Consider the following 14,024-nt stretch of genomic DNA (forward strand, 5'->3'; position numbering starts at 1 on the left):
CAGAGCAATCTTCAGCATTTGCAAAAAGGCTTGGACTTTTCCAGTGAGGCCTTATTACTATATATTATATTTCCAAAAATTAATAGAAAACCCAACAACAGTAAGACAAAAGGAAGAAAGGGACATACCGGGCCCCTGGGACAACCTTGAGGGGAAGAGCTGCCTTGCAGGTTCCTTCCTCATCCCTGCGGCTCCTGAGGGGACATATTGGGCCCCCGGGGCAGCCCCATGTGAGGAAGAGCTGCCTTGCAGGTTCCTCTCTCGTCCCATGACCTTGTCACGGACTGGGTGCATCCCGGTGGCTCCCGACAAGGAAGAAGTCTGATCTTGATGGATCAGCAGGAAAAGGGTCAGGACATAGGAGACGAGAAAACCAAGGTTGATCAGAAAAGGGGCAAAGGCAGAAAATGTAGAAAAGATGAGAGAAGCAAGAGAAAGACAAAACAGGGTGTGGGCAAACACATAAAACAGGACAAAGAGCAGATGGAGAGAAGGAAGCAGAAAAGAGAGAGAGACAAACGGGGAAGGATGTGAGAAGGGGACCCAGGAAGACGACATCAGAGCTTAGCGTAGAAGCCTCCATTGACAAGAGGGCTGATCCTCAGTTCTTGACAAAAACCTAGTGGGCTGCAATCACCAGGTCGGCCACATAAATCAGCAGGTTGATGGCTGTCAGGACGGCCACAGGCAGTCGATAGTCCCTGCGACTCGAGCAGTGAGTGAGCCCCAATATGTACAGGTACCAGAATCCCTCGGGCTTGCTCTCAATCTCCTCATTTACTGGGTAGAGCGACCAGAGAACCAAAGCAGTGGAGTAGAGGAGGACGGAGAGCAGGGTCAGCACGACCTGGACGGGCAGCCTGTACTCCCAGTTGCCCAGTTCAGCAGCGTGGCCACGATCGCTTGGGCGAAGCAGATGTAATAGATGGCTAGACACCACTCGTGAGCTGGCTCCTTCAGGTGCCGGGAGGTGTTGGAGATGAAGGCTAAGATGACACAGGCCACAAAGCTCTCCAGCACCTTCAGCACACCCTGCGTGGTGTACACAGCGCAGGTGAGGTCCTGGAGCTTGTAGCAGTTCCACGAGCAGGACAGTTCTACACCATAAAGAAAACATGTAATGTAGGTGAACGATAGGGCAGCGTTGACCCGCTCTGTGAAAGGGCCATAAAGCAAAAACTGGAGGCCCTCGATAGACTGGACGCTCTGGATAGACTGGACGACGTATAGTGAGAGACAGACGTGAGCAGCGAAGCAGGCATCTATGAGGGGCATGTGGTATGAGAAATGAAAGTGGGACTGGATGTAATATAACTCAACTATGACTACGATGAGGCTTATGGGCAAAGAGAGGAACCAGATGAGCAAGGCCCAGATATTTATGGCCCCGGCACCTACGCGCCGCTCCCGAAGGCCCGAAATCACCAGCCAGAAGGCCACACAACTGGAGAACAACTGCAGCAGGCGGAAGCAGAGCCACACCAAGGCCAAGTAGTCCTGGTCTGGGGATGTGGACCTGGTGGACATGGTGTTGTGACGGTCAGCCAGGTCACCATCACCGGTTGTGGCAATGGTCCTCACTGAAGATCCACCAGAGAAAGAGCCAGATCTGGAGATGGATTGAGTCAGATGCCTGAAAACAACCAAGGGCTCTGTGATGACTGAGGCTTAGGACCTGTAGGGTTAGAACCAATGACTTAGACACTTGGGTAACAGCACAGCCACTCCAGAATGATTCTCCCCACCCATTACTGGTGGCTTTTTCAGGAGACTTGTTTTATCCTAAACCTCACAGCTGGATTGAGGGTGGCATCAAAACTGTGTATATATTTTTATCTCTTTGTGCTAAGCGCCATTATCTAAAGGAATATAGAGTATGCTGCTCCTTTTCTACAATCACAAACCTTCATGTTTCTCAAAATTGAAAAAGAATTTTAAAAAAATAGTTTCGTAGCAAATTTTGACCTGAACAGACCTGAGACAATTAATGATTTTTGTTTATTTCAATGAAAGTGAATGTTCAAAAGTACAGTTGTTGAAATGAATGTGTTTGATCACAAATTGTTTTTAGACACCAGTGGAGTGTGATGTCATATAGAGTAGATGCACCTTGTTACTAGTCGTTACTAGTCGGAAACAGAAAGTTTCTGAATTCAGAAGCATATCTGTCCCAAAGGGATTTCAGAAAAACGACTGTGGATTGTACTGCTAACCTCATTTTCAATGAAAACAGTAAGACTTAGGCAATTAAGGGCCTCCCCTAAGATTGTAAGTTTAGGAATGGGAACCCAGATAAAAATGTCAAAGCTGTGGGTTTGAACCCTTGACTCTACAACCCACATGACAGCAGGGCCCGGGGTGGGAGCCCAGGGCCAAAACTCTGGGCTCTGGGACCCAGGACACACCTTCAGGGCCATGGCCTCCTTCCACAGCAACCTGAAGACACCCGTGTCCCGGCCTGTCCTCCCTGCAGCATCACTAGAAGGAGCTGCCATCTGAGGGGACACAGCCCCACCCAGAGGAGGGCAGCTTTAGGGGTGAGCAGGGAGGAGCCATGGGGTGAGAGCAAGGCCGTGGGAACAGGATGACATGGGAGTAGGGGCTGTTGTGAATCCCCCCACCCAATTTTGCCTCAACATGTGACTCTTCCCCACTGGGGAGGGGAGATCTCAACCCAGCATAACTCCAAGGAGGAGTATCTTGGAGAAATCACAGAAGAAATTAACATAATGTTTGACTCTTAAGCTCCAAAGCAGCCATCCATGTGCCAGTCTGGAAAGATCTAGGAGTAGTCCTACCTGCGTGGGTTTTCCCGGCCTGGGAGACTGGTTAGCAGCTTCCAAGCCGGGAAGAACGGATTGGGAATGAACAAGGATGCTGTGTCTGAGGCTGATGTATGGTCTTTCAGGCATCCCAGGGAGGGGGTGGGATGGACAGATGACTGGCCCCCTTTTAAGGGTAGGAGCCACAAGAGGAGGCACCTGCTGAACCCCTGAGAGGGAACAGCCCTGAGGATGCACGCAGGACTGGGGTGGGGGTGGGGGGGCAGAGTGGAGAAGACTGGGGGGATTCCAGGGTCCCAGTGGCCCTGAAACAGCCCAGTATGTCTTCTGACCCAGAAGAGATGCAGGCATGGAGCCAACCTTCCCCATGGAGGAGGGGCATGGGCTGGAACTGAGACAGGAGAACAGGGGCCTGAAGGGGTTTCAGGGCTGTGACAGGGACACGTGGCCAGAGTGGCAGGGACCCTGGAGACCATGGAATTGCCCAGGTCACCTGCCCGAGGCAGTCCCGCCAGCCAGGGCTGCAGTCCTCACCCAGGGGCTCCTCCAGGGTCCAGTGTGGGGGGAGTGAGGCCCCTCCCAGCCCGCCCCCTCCTCAGGGACAGCTGCCCTGTTTCCAAGGGACTATTTGCTGAGAGGCCCCAGGGCTGAAGGGCCAGCACCCTGAGCCCCAGCCAGCTTCCTACCATCAGGGGCCTGGTCACCTTTGCTGATAACAAACCCTGGGACAAGCTGAGGCTGGAAAGAGAGACAGAGCAAATCCTGAGAACCTCCCTGGACTCCCAGAGCTCCTTGAGCCCCAGTTGCCAGTGGAACCCTGGAGCCTGCCGGCCTCGCAGTGGGCACTGCAGGGGTGTGGAGGGGCACTGGCGTGAGGAAGGCTGGGGTGTCCTGCTCTCTGTACCCCAGTTTGATCCCAGTTTAATTACCTGAACTCATCCTGAGATTCCACCTAAGACTAAATGACAACTTTGGACCCTTCTCATGTCACAGAGGGAGGACTTGGAGAAGGAGAGGATGAGGTTCCTGCTGTGTCACCCTGGGTAAGGCCCGTGCCCTCTCTGGGCCTCAGTTCCCCCACCTGGAAAGAAGCAGATTTTACTGAGTCTCCCAGCAGCCCCTCCTCCCCTCTAGTCTGTGAGCCTGGACGTGGTGCCCCCGTCAGAGGACAGCCTGGATGTGGCTGAGCCCTGCCTGCCCAGCAGCCAGACGTGTGGACTGTAAGACAGGGAGCCGGGAAGGTCATGTTCAGGACAGAGGAAGGAGGAGGAGGTGCCAGAAGGGCAAAGAAGGTGGAAGGGAGAAATTGTGGGAGATCCCTCAGAGCTGGATGAACCTGGGCAAGTTACTCACCAGAGGCTTAGTTTCCCCATCTGTGCAGGGGGCTTAGTATCTACTTTACATTAATTAAATGTATGGAAGCATGTAAAGGGCTTATCAGAGGCCTGGAGCATGGCACACTCAATCCATGCCATTTACCTGACCCCCTCCCCCTCACACAGAGAAGGCAATGGCAACCCACTCCAGTACTCTTGCCTGGAAAATCCTATGGGCGGAGGAGCCTGGTAGGCTGCAGTCCACGGAGTCACTAAGAGTCGGACACGACTGAGTGATTTCACTTTCACTTTTCACTTTCATGCATTGGAGAAGGAAATGGCAACCCACTCCAGTATTCTTGCCTGGAGAATCCCAGGGACAGGGGAGCCTGGCGGGCTGCCGTCTATGGGGTTGCACAGAGTCGGGCACGACTGAAGTGACTTAGCAGCAGCAGCAGCAGCTCCCCCTCACAAAGGACCCAGAAGGCCCTGGACCCACTCTGGACATCAGCACATGCAGCTTGGTTTGCTGCAGATCAGGGGCTGCAAACCAGCTTGTACTGGAGGTGGTCCAGGCATGTATTTGGTTTCCCTTCACAGTGTTTTCAGAAAGTGATGGTAGAGAATCAACATTATTTTTTTCCTTAAGTATTTGGTAGCTGCACAGTGCTCCAATTTCACATGAAAATCCAGATTTCCAGCTCCCAAGCCTCAGGAGATCTGGTTTCACTGGGCTGCATTCCCTAAAAAGGGGGTCACTGGAGCTGAGCAATTGCTATGTCCTTTATATTGTTTTTCATTCTCCATTTAATTTTCTATATTTTCTTTTTCTCATGTATAACTGAACTGACATAAAGTAGGACTATGATCATCTCCCATGTGCCTGTTTTCCCCTCTTGGGTGTGGCCAGGCTTCCTCCCTGCTCACAGAAGCATCCACCCCTCCATCCAGGGAGCATCCATGTCCTCAACCTTGTGTATAGCCTTCAGCACATTTCACATGCTCTGACATTACATTTGGACATGTGTGTACATATATGCACACAAGTTTATAAGGCATATCTGTATATCTTTTCCAGTTTTATACACGTGAAAGTGCATCATGCACACGGCATCTTGCTTTTTCACCACCCTTGAGAGATGCAGCTGGTCCTCTCCAGGGGCCCTGGTCCTCTCCATCCCTTTTACTTATTTCCTTCCCTCCTGGCTCCTGCAGGTGTTTGGACTGACCAGCCTTCTCTAGATCAGTTGACCCTCCCCTGTGAGTCTCAAACACTGGGGGACACAGGATATGACAAGGGGTCCTGGGATCCACATGACTACCATGCTCAAGAATAGGAGGTCAGCAAGTTTTTCTGAAAACTTAAAAAAATATATGACAAAGAATTTATTTTTCATTTCTGGAAACTCATCTTGAATTTCTAGGGCTACTGCAGCAAACCATTACAAGCTTGATGGCTTAAAACAACAGCAGTGTATTCTCTCACTGTTCTGGAGGTCAGAGTTTTGAAACAAGGTGTCAGCAGGGCTGCTCTGTCTCTGATGCCTCAGGGGAGGGTCCCTCTTCACCTTTTTTAGCTTCTGGAAGCCCCTTAGCCATGTTACCCAACTCAGGCTTGTCTGCTTATCCCTCAAGAAGCCAAACACTGAGAGACGAGTGTCGGGCTTTGTCTGAGACAAGGTGCTACATCTCCTCTGTGAACACAATTATCACCCATGTCTGTGCATCAGCCTATGTTGGGCGGTGGTTTGAAAAAAATACTATTGAATGTTTCTACCATTTTTTCTGGATCACCTGTGTACGGAGGACTGGTGTTTTTGTGGTTTAGTAGGTTTGAGGTGGAAAGCAAAGTCCAATAATAGCCAACTGGCTGTCCTCTGGCACTCAGACCTCCTGCAGGGAATCATCTTGTTGGAAATCTACCCTCTCCCTCCCCCTCCCCCTATAGTGGACACAGCCTAGCCAAACTGAGTGTCCTGTCAGGTCTTAAAGGAAGAAACTATTTCAGATCCTCCTTTACTCATGCTGGGCATGGGGTGGGGATGGTGGGGGTGGTGGGGGTGGGGGCACTCAGGCTCTACCCTGGTTAGAACTCCCCTGGTGTTAGAACAATAGGACTCTTCTTCAGTCCAGAGACTGGGGGAGGGGGGTGCAGACCTAGGCAACCCCTGCCTGGGGCATTAGGATAGGAACCACAGAGGTGGGGAAATTCAGTTCCATAAGAAGCTGATCACCTCTTCTCCCTCCCTCGTCTGTAAAGGGGGCAGGCTTTTCACAGCTTAGTTTCCCTTTTGTCTTCAAATTAGTGCCCTTGTTGGAAAAACTTTGCCTTTCACTGCCCTTATACTGTTAACTATAGAGTAACAGGAAAACCTGTACATGGAGTTCCCTCCCACTTACCAGATCTTTGACAAATTAGTTCTAACTCCAAATAGTGGAGGAATTAGAGACCTATTCAGGGGCCACCGTTCTTCAGAAACTGGGCCAGTCTGTATGGCAATTTAAAAAAAGAAACTTTTTAAAAACAAGGTCACAGCTCTAGTTTTGCCAACCTTCCAGGATGTGTCCAGTGGACTTCTTTCTACAAAACCTAGAAGTTCACTGGATGGATGTAGGCCCCGCCACTTCACTTCACCCACTCCCCTGGAACAGATTACAAACAAACATACAAACTCCCCCTTGAGTAGAGACTGGTACAGAGTCACAGAAAAGCCAAGTCCCACTCCTGTGCTGTCAGATTGACCCCAAAGTTCCAAAGGGCAAAGAATACCCCCAAACAGGTGGGAAGGGGGCTTCCACCTCTACACTCCTCTACTCACTCAGTCAACAGCTCCACAGCTCCTTCAGAGGCCAGTTTCCTTCTCTCAACAGAAAGTGAAAGCAGGCTGTGAGGAAGTGTTACAGGAAGCAAGCTGATGGAAACCGTCTACCCTGGCCAGGCACCGTAGAAACCATTTGCATGAGTTGTTTTAGGACAGGAGGTCCTGGTAAGGAACAGGGAACTAATAAGCCTCCACCAACCAGAAGAGTTTGGGAAAGGTCAAAAGGATACACCACCTGTCTGACCACCTCCCAGAATCCTTCTCTCTGGCATCCATCTTGGCTGAACAAGGCGTGTACCACTAGGAAGGACTCTGAGTCACAATGATTGGCTAAAGACAACCCAGAAACTAATCCCATCACCATAAGACCTGGGACTGCAAGCCATGTGACAGAGCAGTTCTCCTGTGTTCCCTTACCCTCCTGCTCTCCACCCAGGTGCCCTTTCCCAATAAAATCTCTTGCTTTGTCAGCACATGTGTCTCCTCGGACAATTCATTTCCGAGTGTTAGACAAGAGCCCAGTTTCAGGCCCTGGAAGGGGTCCCCCTTCCTGCAACACATGGACTTCTCCAGGCAAGAATACTGGAGTGGGTTCCCATGCTCTGCTCCAGGGAATCTTCCCAACCCCAGGATCGAGTCTGTGTCTTCTGAGGCTCCTGCGTTGCAGGCAGATTCTTTACCCTTGAGCTAATGGGGAAACCCCAGGTAAAATAAATAAAGATCATTAATTATCTAGTGTATGTTTAGGTCAAATTCTGTTACCAAATGAATTATTTAATACTTTTTAATTTTCAGAGCCTGAAAGGCTTGGGATGTCAGATAAAGGCCATCCTACTCTGTGTTTCTATAGATAATGACACAGCCCAAAGGGCAAAAATATGTTCATGGTATGAAGCCAGACCCAACCCAGCTGGGAGTTTTGGGATAAGACAAGTCTCCTGACAAGGCCAAGGGTGATGGGTGGGGAGAACCATTCTGGAGCGGCTGTGCTATTACCTGAGTGTCTGAGACATTGGTTCCAACCCCACAGATCCTGAACTCAGCCCTCACAGAGCCCTGAGCCTTTCCCTGGCATCTGACTTAATCCACCTCTGAAGCTGGATCTTTCTCCAGTGGGTCCTCAGCCAAGACCACTCTCCTATTGGTGAAGGTGACCTGCATGACCATCGTGACCTCCACATGATCGTCCTGAAGCCTGGACTTCTGGGCCATCATGGGCTACTTCCTCCGAACCCTGCAGTTGCTCTCCACCTGCGTGGCCATCTCACTAGTGGGCAGCCTGGACAGCTGGACGGTGCCCACAAGTAACTGGTCCTTTGTTATCTTATGCTTCTGCTTTGTGGTGACCTTCATCATCCTCATAATCGAATCACTGGCGCTACAGTACTGCTTCTCCTTCTCTTGGGGGGATTTTATTCTCTGCCATGCCTGCTACCTCGCCCTCTTCTGCCTCTTGGTCTCCATCATTTACCCCGCTACCTATGTTCAGTTCTTGTTTTACACCCCTTCCTGGGACCACGCCATCGCTGCTACTGCGTTCTGCTTCATCTCTACTGTGGCTTATGCCACTGAAGCAATCTGGATCTTGGGCTGGCCCCAGACAGGTGATTTCACTGGCTATATAGGCAGTTTGCCATTCCTGCTCAAGATGCTAGAGACACTGGTGGCTTGTGTCATCTTACCCTTCATCAGCAACTCCAGCCTGTACATGGACCACCCATTGCTGGTGTCGTGTGTGGCCGTGTACTCCATCTGCTTCTTTCTGGGGATCATGACCATCCTGTTGAACCTGGCTGACTATGAGAACAGGTTGCCCATCTCCTCCTCCACGTTCCATCTGGTGCTGAGCCTGCTCTCCGTCCTTCTCTACATCGGTGCTCTGGTCCTCTGGTCGCTTTACCAATTTGATGCAAAGTTTGGCGGGCAGCCCGAGAGGTCCAGGGATGTGAGCTGTCAACATAGAGTTACCAACTATGTGTGCATCTGGGACCAGCGACTGGCTGTGGCCATCCTGACAGCCATCAACCTGCTGATTTACGTGGCCGACCTGCTGTACTGGGCCTGCCAGTTTTCTGTAGTGCCTGAGGATCAGCCCAGGGACTCCTGACCACCTCTGCTCACAGGAGGTATCTTTACCGAGCTCTGATGTCTTCCTGGCTCCCTCTCTCTCTCCTGAAATCCTTCCCCCTTTATCTCACTTTCCTTTCTGTTCCCTTCCCCTCTTCTGCTCTGTCTCCCTCCTGTTTTCTTTGGTTTCCCACATTCTGTTTTGCCTCCTTCTCTTGCTTCTCTCCTCTTTTCTACATTTTTTACTTTTTGCCCCTTTTCTGATAATCCATTTGTGTCCTGACCACCTCTCCCCATTTTCCTTCTTCTGATCCATCAGGACCTGAGACTCCTTCCTTCTCTGTCCACCACCCCTCCTGCCTCCTGAGGTGCTGAGTCCACATCACTCAGCTCTCTGTGCAGCTGTTCACACCCTGGGCCTCTGGAGGGGCCTCATTGCCAAAGTGTGTCTGTCCCCCTAGGGGTGCCTTAGTTAGTGTGGGGGTGGTTTTGGGGTGTAAATTGGTAGCTAAGGATCAGGCCTCACTTCTTCCTTGTGGAGGGGTGGTACAGTGCACCTCTCCTTTAAGTTAAAAAAAAATCACTGGAGATCAATAATTTCCCTTGGGCAGGAGTGCTAATGCAGAGACTTGGATCCCTAGACCCCCTATGGGGCTCCGTCCCACCTGAGATTGGCTCTGAAATTTTCACTGTCTTACTAAAACCCACTGTCTACAGGCCTTGTGGACAAAAAAATATTGTGAGTCATTTCTGTAAATGATGAATGCTGCTGGTCATCAGGCCTTCAGCCGCTGCAGCAGCCCCCAGTGGGGGCAGCCCGAGAGGAGTTCACGATGGAGAAAGACAGGGCACTGGCTGTAGATCATTATGATGCATAAGAAAGGAATGATTCCAATGCACCTTCTGGTCCTGAGAAAAACACTAAACCTTGAGATTTCTGTTTTTGTGATTGCTAATAATCCTTTGATGTTTGACTATATGTTTCCTTCTTTTTTTTTCCAGCAAAAACTCCCAAGTATCCTGGCCCTTCCTCACCTCTTTGGAACAGTTCCGCAGAGCTATCTGTGACGTGTTTCCCAAGCTATAGTCTCTAGTGAGGTCTCCAAATAGAATGTAACTCACAACTTAGATTGTGAGGTTCCTTGTTTTCCCTTCAGTGAGCAGTTTTGGTGCCTGATGAAGGAGGAACCCAGAGCAGACTTATCCTAACTCTACAAGGCACTGGAGATTGGGTACTTTTTGTGTGCATCTGCCTCTTCAGAGAGTCCAAATGAATATGGGGGAGGTTACTGGATCTCCTGTTATTGGGTGATGATGCAAAGTTTGATTTGGTGCTATTAAACTCTTCCCTGGAGGAGTAGGTTTTCCTCGACACTTAGTTCAAGAAGCAGTACCTGGGTTATTCTCAGGAGAAAGACACTAAGAAGATTTTCCTTGGTGGAAGCACACCGATTTGAAATGAAATCCATATTTTAATGGCAAGAGGAGAAAAGATTAAATACAAAAATCCCTTCCCTGTTTGGGCCTCCTCCCTCCCCTTTTTGGGTCTTGTGCATCTGCATTAACCATGCCTCCTAAGTAGATAACATTTCTTCTTTATCATATCAAGGATCAGATCACAGCTTCTTAGGAGATAACCTTCTTTCTTCTAAGGGGCCACAATGACCTGTATGCACCACACACGTTGTTGAGCTGATCTGGATCATGTTAAGTGTCAGTAATACCTCACTTGATGGATAACCCTTTGTCTCAAAAGCTTATATAACTGTGCTTTGACCTCATAGGTAGAACATTCACAGAGTGTTCTGAAAGACTGTCTCCTAGGTTATAATTCCCAGACTGGCCCAAATAAAAGTTTCCACTTGTTTCTTAGACTGTCTGTCGATTAATTTTTTTCATCACAATGGGTTATTCTCAGATGAAAGACACAGAGAAGTGTCTACAGAATTATATTTACAAGGTCTTGCTTACCTGGAGAAGGAAATGGCCATCCACTCCAGTATTCTTGCCTGGAAAAGTCCATGGTCAGAGGAGCCTGGCGGACTGCAGTCCATGGGGTTACATGACTGAGCATGTGTGCATGAGAGTGGAGGGAGATGGGTTGGTAGCAATAAAGTGGTAGAACTAAAAAAAAAAGAAGGTCTTGCTTAATTGGAAATTAGAGGAAACATCACCCCAAAACGGCCAAATTGGTGTTCACTGGACTTTGCAAAATTAATTAGTTTTGCATGTGCAGCTAGAAAAACCAGCTTGATAAAATACATTTTTAGAATTCTGACCTTAAAGGATCAAAAGCCCTTTAGAGGGATCTTGCATTTCTCTTCCTGTGTCTTTGATATGTAAACATAACAGATCTTCTGAGGCTTTTTTCCTCTGTATTTTAAGAGTTTCCTATATTTTAAGAGTCTCTACCATCCAGAAGAAACACATGGCAGCCAATCAAATAGATTAGAATTTTAAGGAGATCTTTTTGGTCTGGTTGTGTCAACACTCCTAGCCTCAATACTCCTAGCCCATAAGTGGCCTTTGTCACCTTCACCTTCTACGTATAGTTATCTGCCTATATAGTGAAGGCCCTTTACTTTCTTAGACTGTTTTTGAAAGAAAGCTTTCTAGATCTTGTGAAGGCTATATCCTCTTCTGGGGGCACTTCTTGTGTATTATTGGTTTGAGTCACTATTAAAATTACTATTAAGCAATGGCCAAATGACAACAGACTTTATTTTCTTGGGCTCCAAAATTACTGCATATGGTGACCGCAGCCATGAAATCAAAAGCCGCTTGCTCCTTGGAAGGAAAGTTATGACAAACCTAGACGGCATATTAAAAAGAAGATACATCACTTTGCTGACAAAGGTCCATACAGTCAAAGCTATGGTTTTTTCAGTAGTCATGTATGGATGTGAGAGTTGGACTATAAAGAAAGCTGAGCACCGAAGAATTGATGCTTTTAAACTGTGGTGTTGGAGAAGACTCTTGAGAGTCCCTTGGACTGCAAGGAGATCCAACCAGTCCATCCTAAAGGAAATCAGTCCTGAATATTCATTGGAAAGACTGATGCTGAAGCTGAAACGCCAATATTTTAGCCATTTGATGAGAAGAAGTGACTCATTTGAAAAGACTCTGATGCTGGGAAAGATTGAAGGCGGGAATAGAAGGGGATGACAGAGGATGAGATGGTTGGATGGCATCACCGACTCAATGGACATGAGTTTGAGTAAACTCTGGGAGTTGGTGATAGACAGGGAAGCCTGGTGTGTTGCAGTCCATGGGGTCACTGAGAGTCGGACACAACTGAGTGACTGAACTGAACTGAACTGATGTACCTTGAGTTGGAGCTGAGACACTTCCCTAAAGCCAGGGCCACAGGGTCGGAGAAAGGGCAGACAAGGAAAACCACGGCCTCCAGCTGGAGGGAAGGATAAGGCTGACATTCACCTTCCAGGAGCCTGGACTTTTTTTTTAAGTCACCACAAGAGAAATAGAAATCTCAACTCTTCTCTTCTTGTGGGTTTGGGCCAAAATATTTTTGATCCCTGAGCTCTAAAAACTCCAACCTAGGAAATTAACTCAATTTGTGCCCAACAGGTGATTGGCCAGGAGGATTCTGAGCAAGTGCAGTTCTTCTGGGTGAAGCTCCCAACCCAGGTGCGAGGATCCTCCCAGGAAAAAGGGGTCCTGTAAAAGGGGGCTCACAGTTTAATGACAAAGTACACAAGGGATCAACCCACTGTGAGTCCCAAGAACTCCAGTGAACAGACACCAATCTGAAAGAGCAAATAAATACAGTTAATACAATTAATCACATTTGAAAAAGTCACCATGAAAAAAGGACAGGAAAATGGGAGCAAGGAGCATATGAATTGAAGAGTGTCCTCCAAAAAAGTCATGTCTAATCAGAACCTCAGAATGTGGCCTTATTTGGAAGTAGGGTCTCTGCTGACATATTTTTAGTTAAGATTTCCTGGGTGGAAATGGTCCTGGACAGAGGGTGGGACCACAGTCCAGTAACTGGTGTCTTTACAAGAGAAAGAACAGAAAAATTCACATACATGTAGTTGAGAGAAGATGAGCACGTGAAGGTGGAAACAGAGAGGGAGTTAGGTAGCCACAAGCTAAAGGATCTCCAGAAGCTAAAGGAGGCAAGGACAGATCGTCCCCTGGGGCATCAAAGACAGCACAGCCCTGCTGATCCCTTTGTTTCAGACTTCTGACCTCTAGAACTGTGAGAGAAAAAGTTACTGTTGTTTTAAGATACTAAGCTTATAGTAATCTGTTGTACAACTAATTTGTTACAAAACCAAGATAAATTTCTAGAAAATTTTCCAGAAATGCTTGCCTACCTCTTGCCCTAGAGCATGGTGGTCACATGGATCCCAGGACCCCTGGTCATATCTCCCAGGGCCTGTCCCCCAGTGTCTGAGACTCACAGAGGAGGGTCCACTGATCTAGAGAAGGGGGGGTCAATCAAAACACCCACAGGAGCCAGAAGGGAAGGAAATAAGTAAGGGGGATGGAGAGGACTAGGGCTGCTGGAGAGGACAGAGGCAGCTGTCTCTGTCGGGGGTGGTGGAAAAGCAAGATGCCATGTGCATAAGGTCTTGTGTTTAGAAATCAGGAAAAAAAAGGTTACAGATATGCACATGTCTGTGCACACATGTCTACATTTGATTTCAGAGCATGTGAAATGTGTTGAAGGTTATACATGAGGTTGAGGACATGGATGCTTCACCTCATGGGTGAAGGGGTGGATGCTCCTGTGAGCAGGCAGGAAGCCTGGCCATGCCCAAGAAGATAAACCAGGACATGGGAGATGATCATAGTCCTGCCTTATATCAGTCAGACATGAGAATGAGAAAAACACAGAAAATACTAAGCAAAGATGAGCATGAGGAACAATATAAAGTAAAGGGCTTAGTAAGTGCTCAGCTCCAGGCACCCACCCCTACTGTTTCCTAAGGGCACACAGCCCCGTGACACCAGATCTCCTGAATCAAAGAAAGCTGGAAATGCAGATTTTCACTGAAATTAAAATA

At 48.5% G+C, this 14,024-nt stretch overlaps 1 protein-coding gene and 1 pseudogene across 1 annotated transcript; one reads left to right on the top strand and one right to left on the bottom strand.

Moving 5' to 3' along the window:
- Positions 1-371: 371 nt before the first annotated feature.
- LOC136147449 (myeloid-associated differentiation marker-like) lies at positions 372-5,698 on the bottom strand (annotated as a pseudogene).
- A 2,076-nt stretch (positions 5,699-7,774) lies between these two features.
- Positions 7,775-9,028, top strand: LOC136147450 (myeloid-associated differentiation marker-like). The gene is made up of 2 exons (XM_065906874.1): positions 7,775-7,793; positions 8,145-9,028. Exons 1-2 carry the CDS (start codon positions 7,775-7,777, stop codon positions 9,026-9,028), a joined length of 903 nt encoding a protein of 300 aa, XP_065762946.1.
- The last annotated feature ends 4,996 nt before the right edge of the window (positions 9,029-14,024 follow it).

This window comes from Muntiacus reevesi, chromosome 15, assembly GCF_963930625.1.
Source record: "Muntiacus reevesi chromosome 15, mMunRee1.1, whole genome shotgun sequence".
Lineage (NCBI taxonomy): Eukaryota > Metazoa > Chordata > Mammalia > Artiodactyla > Cervidae > Muntiacus > Muntiacus reevesi.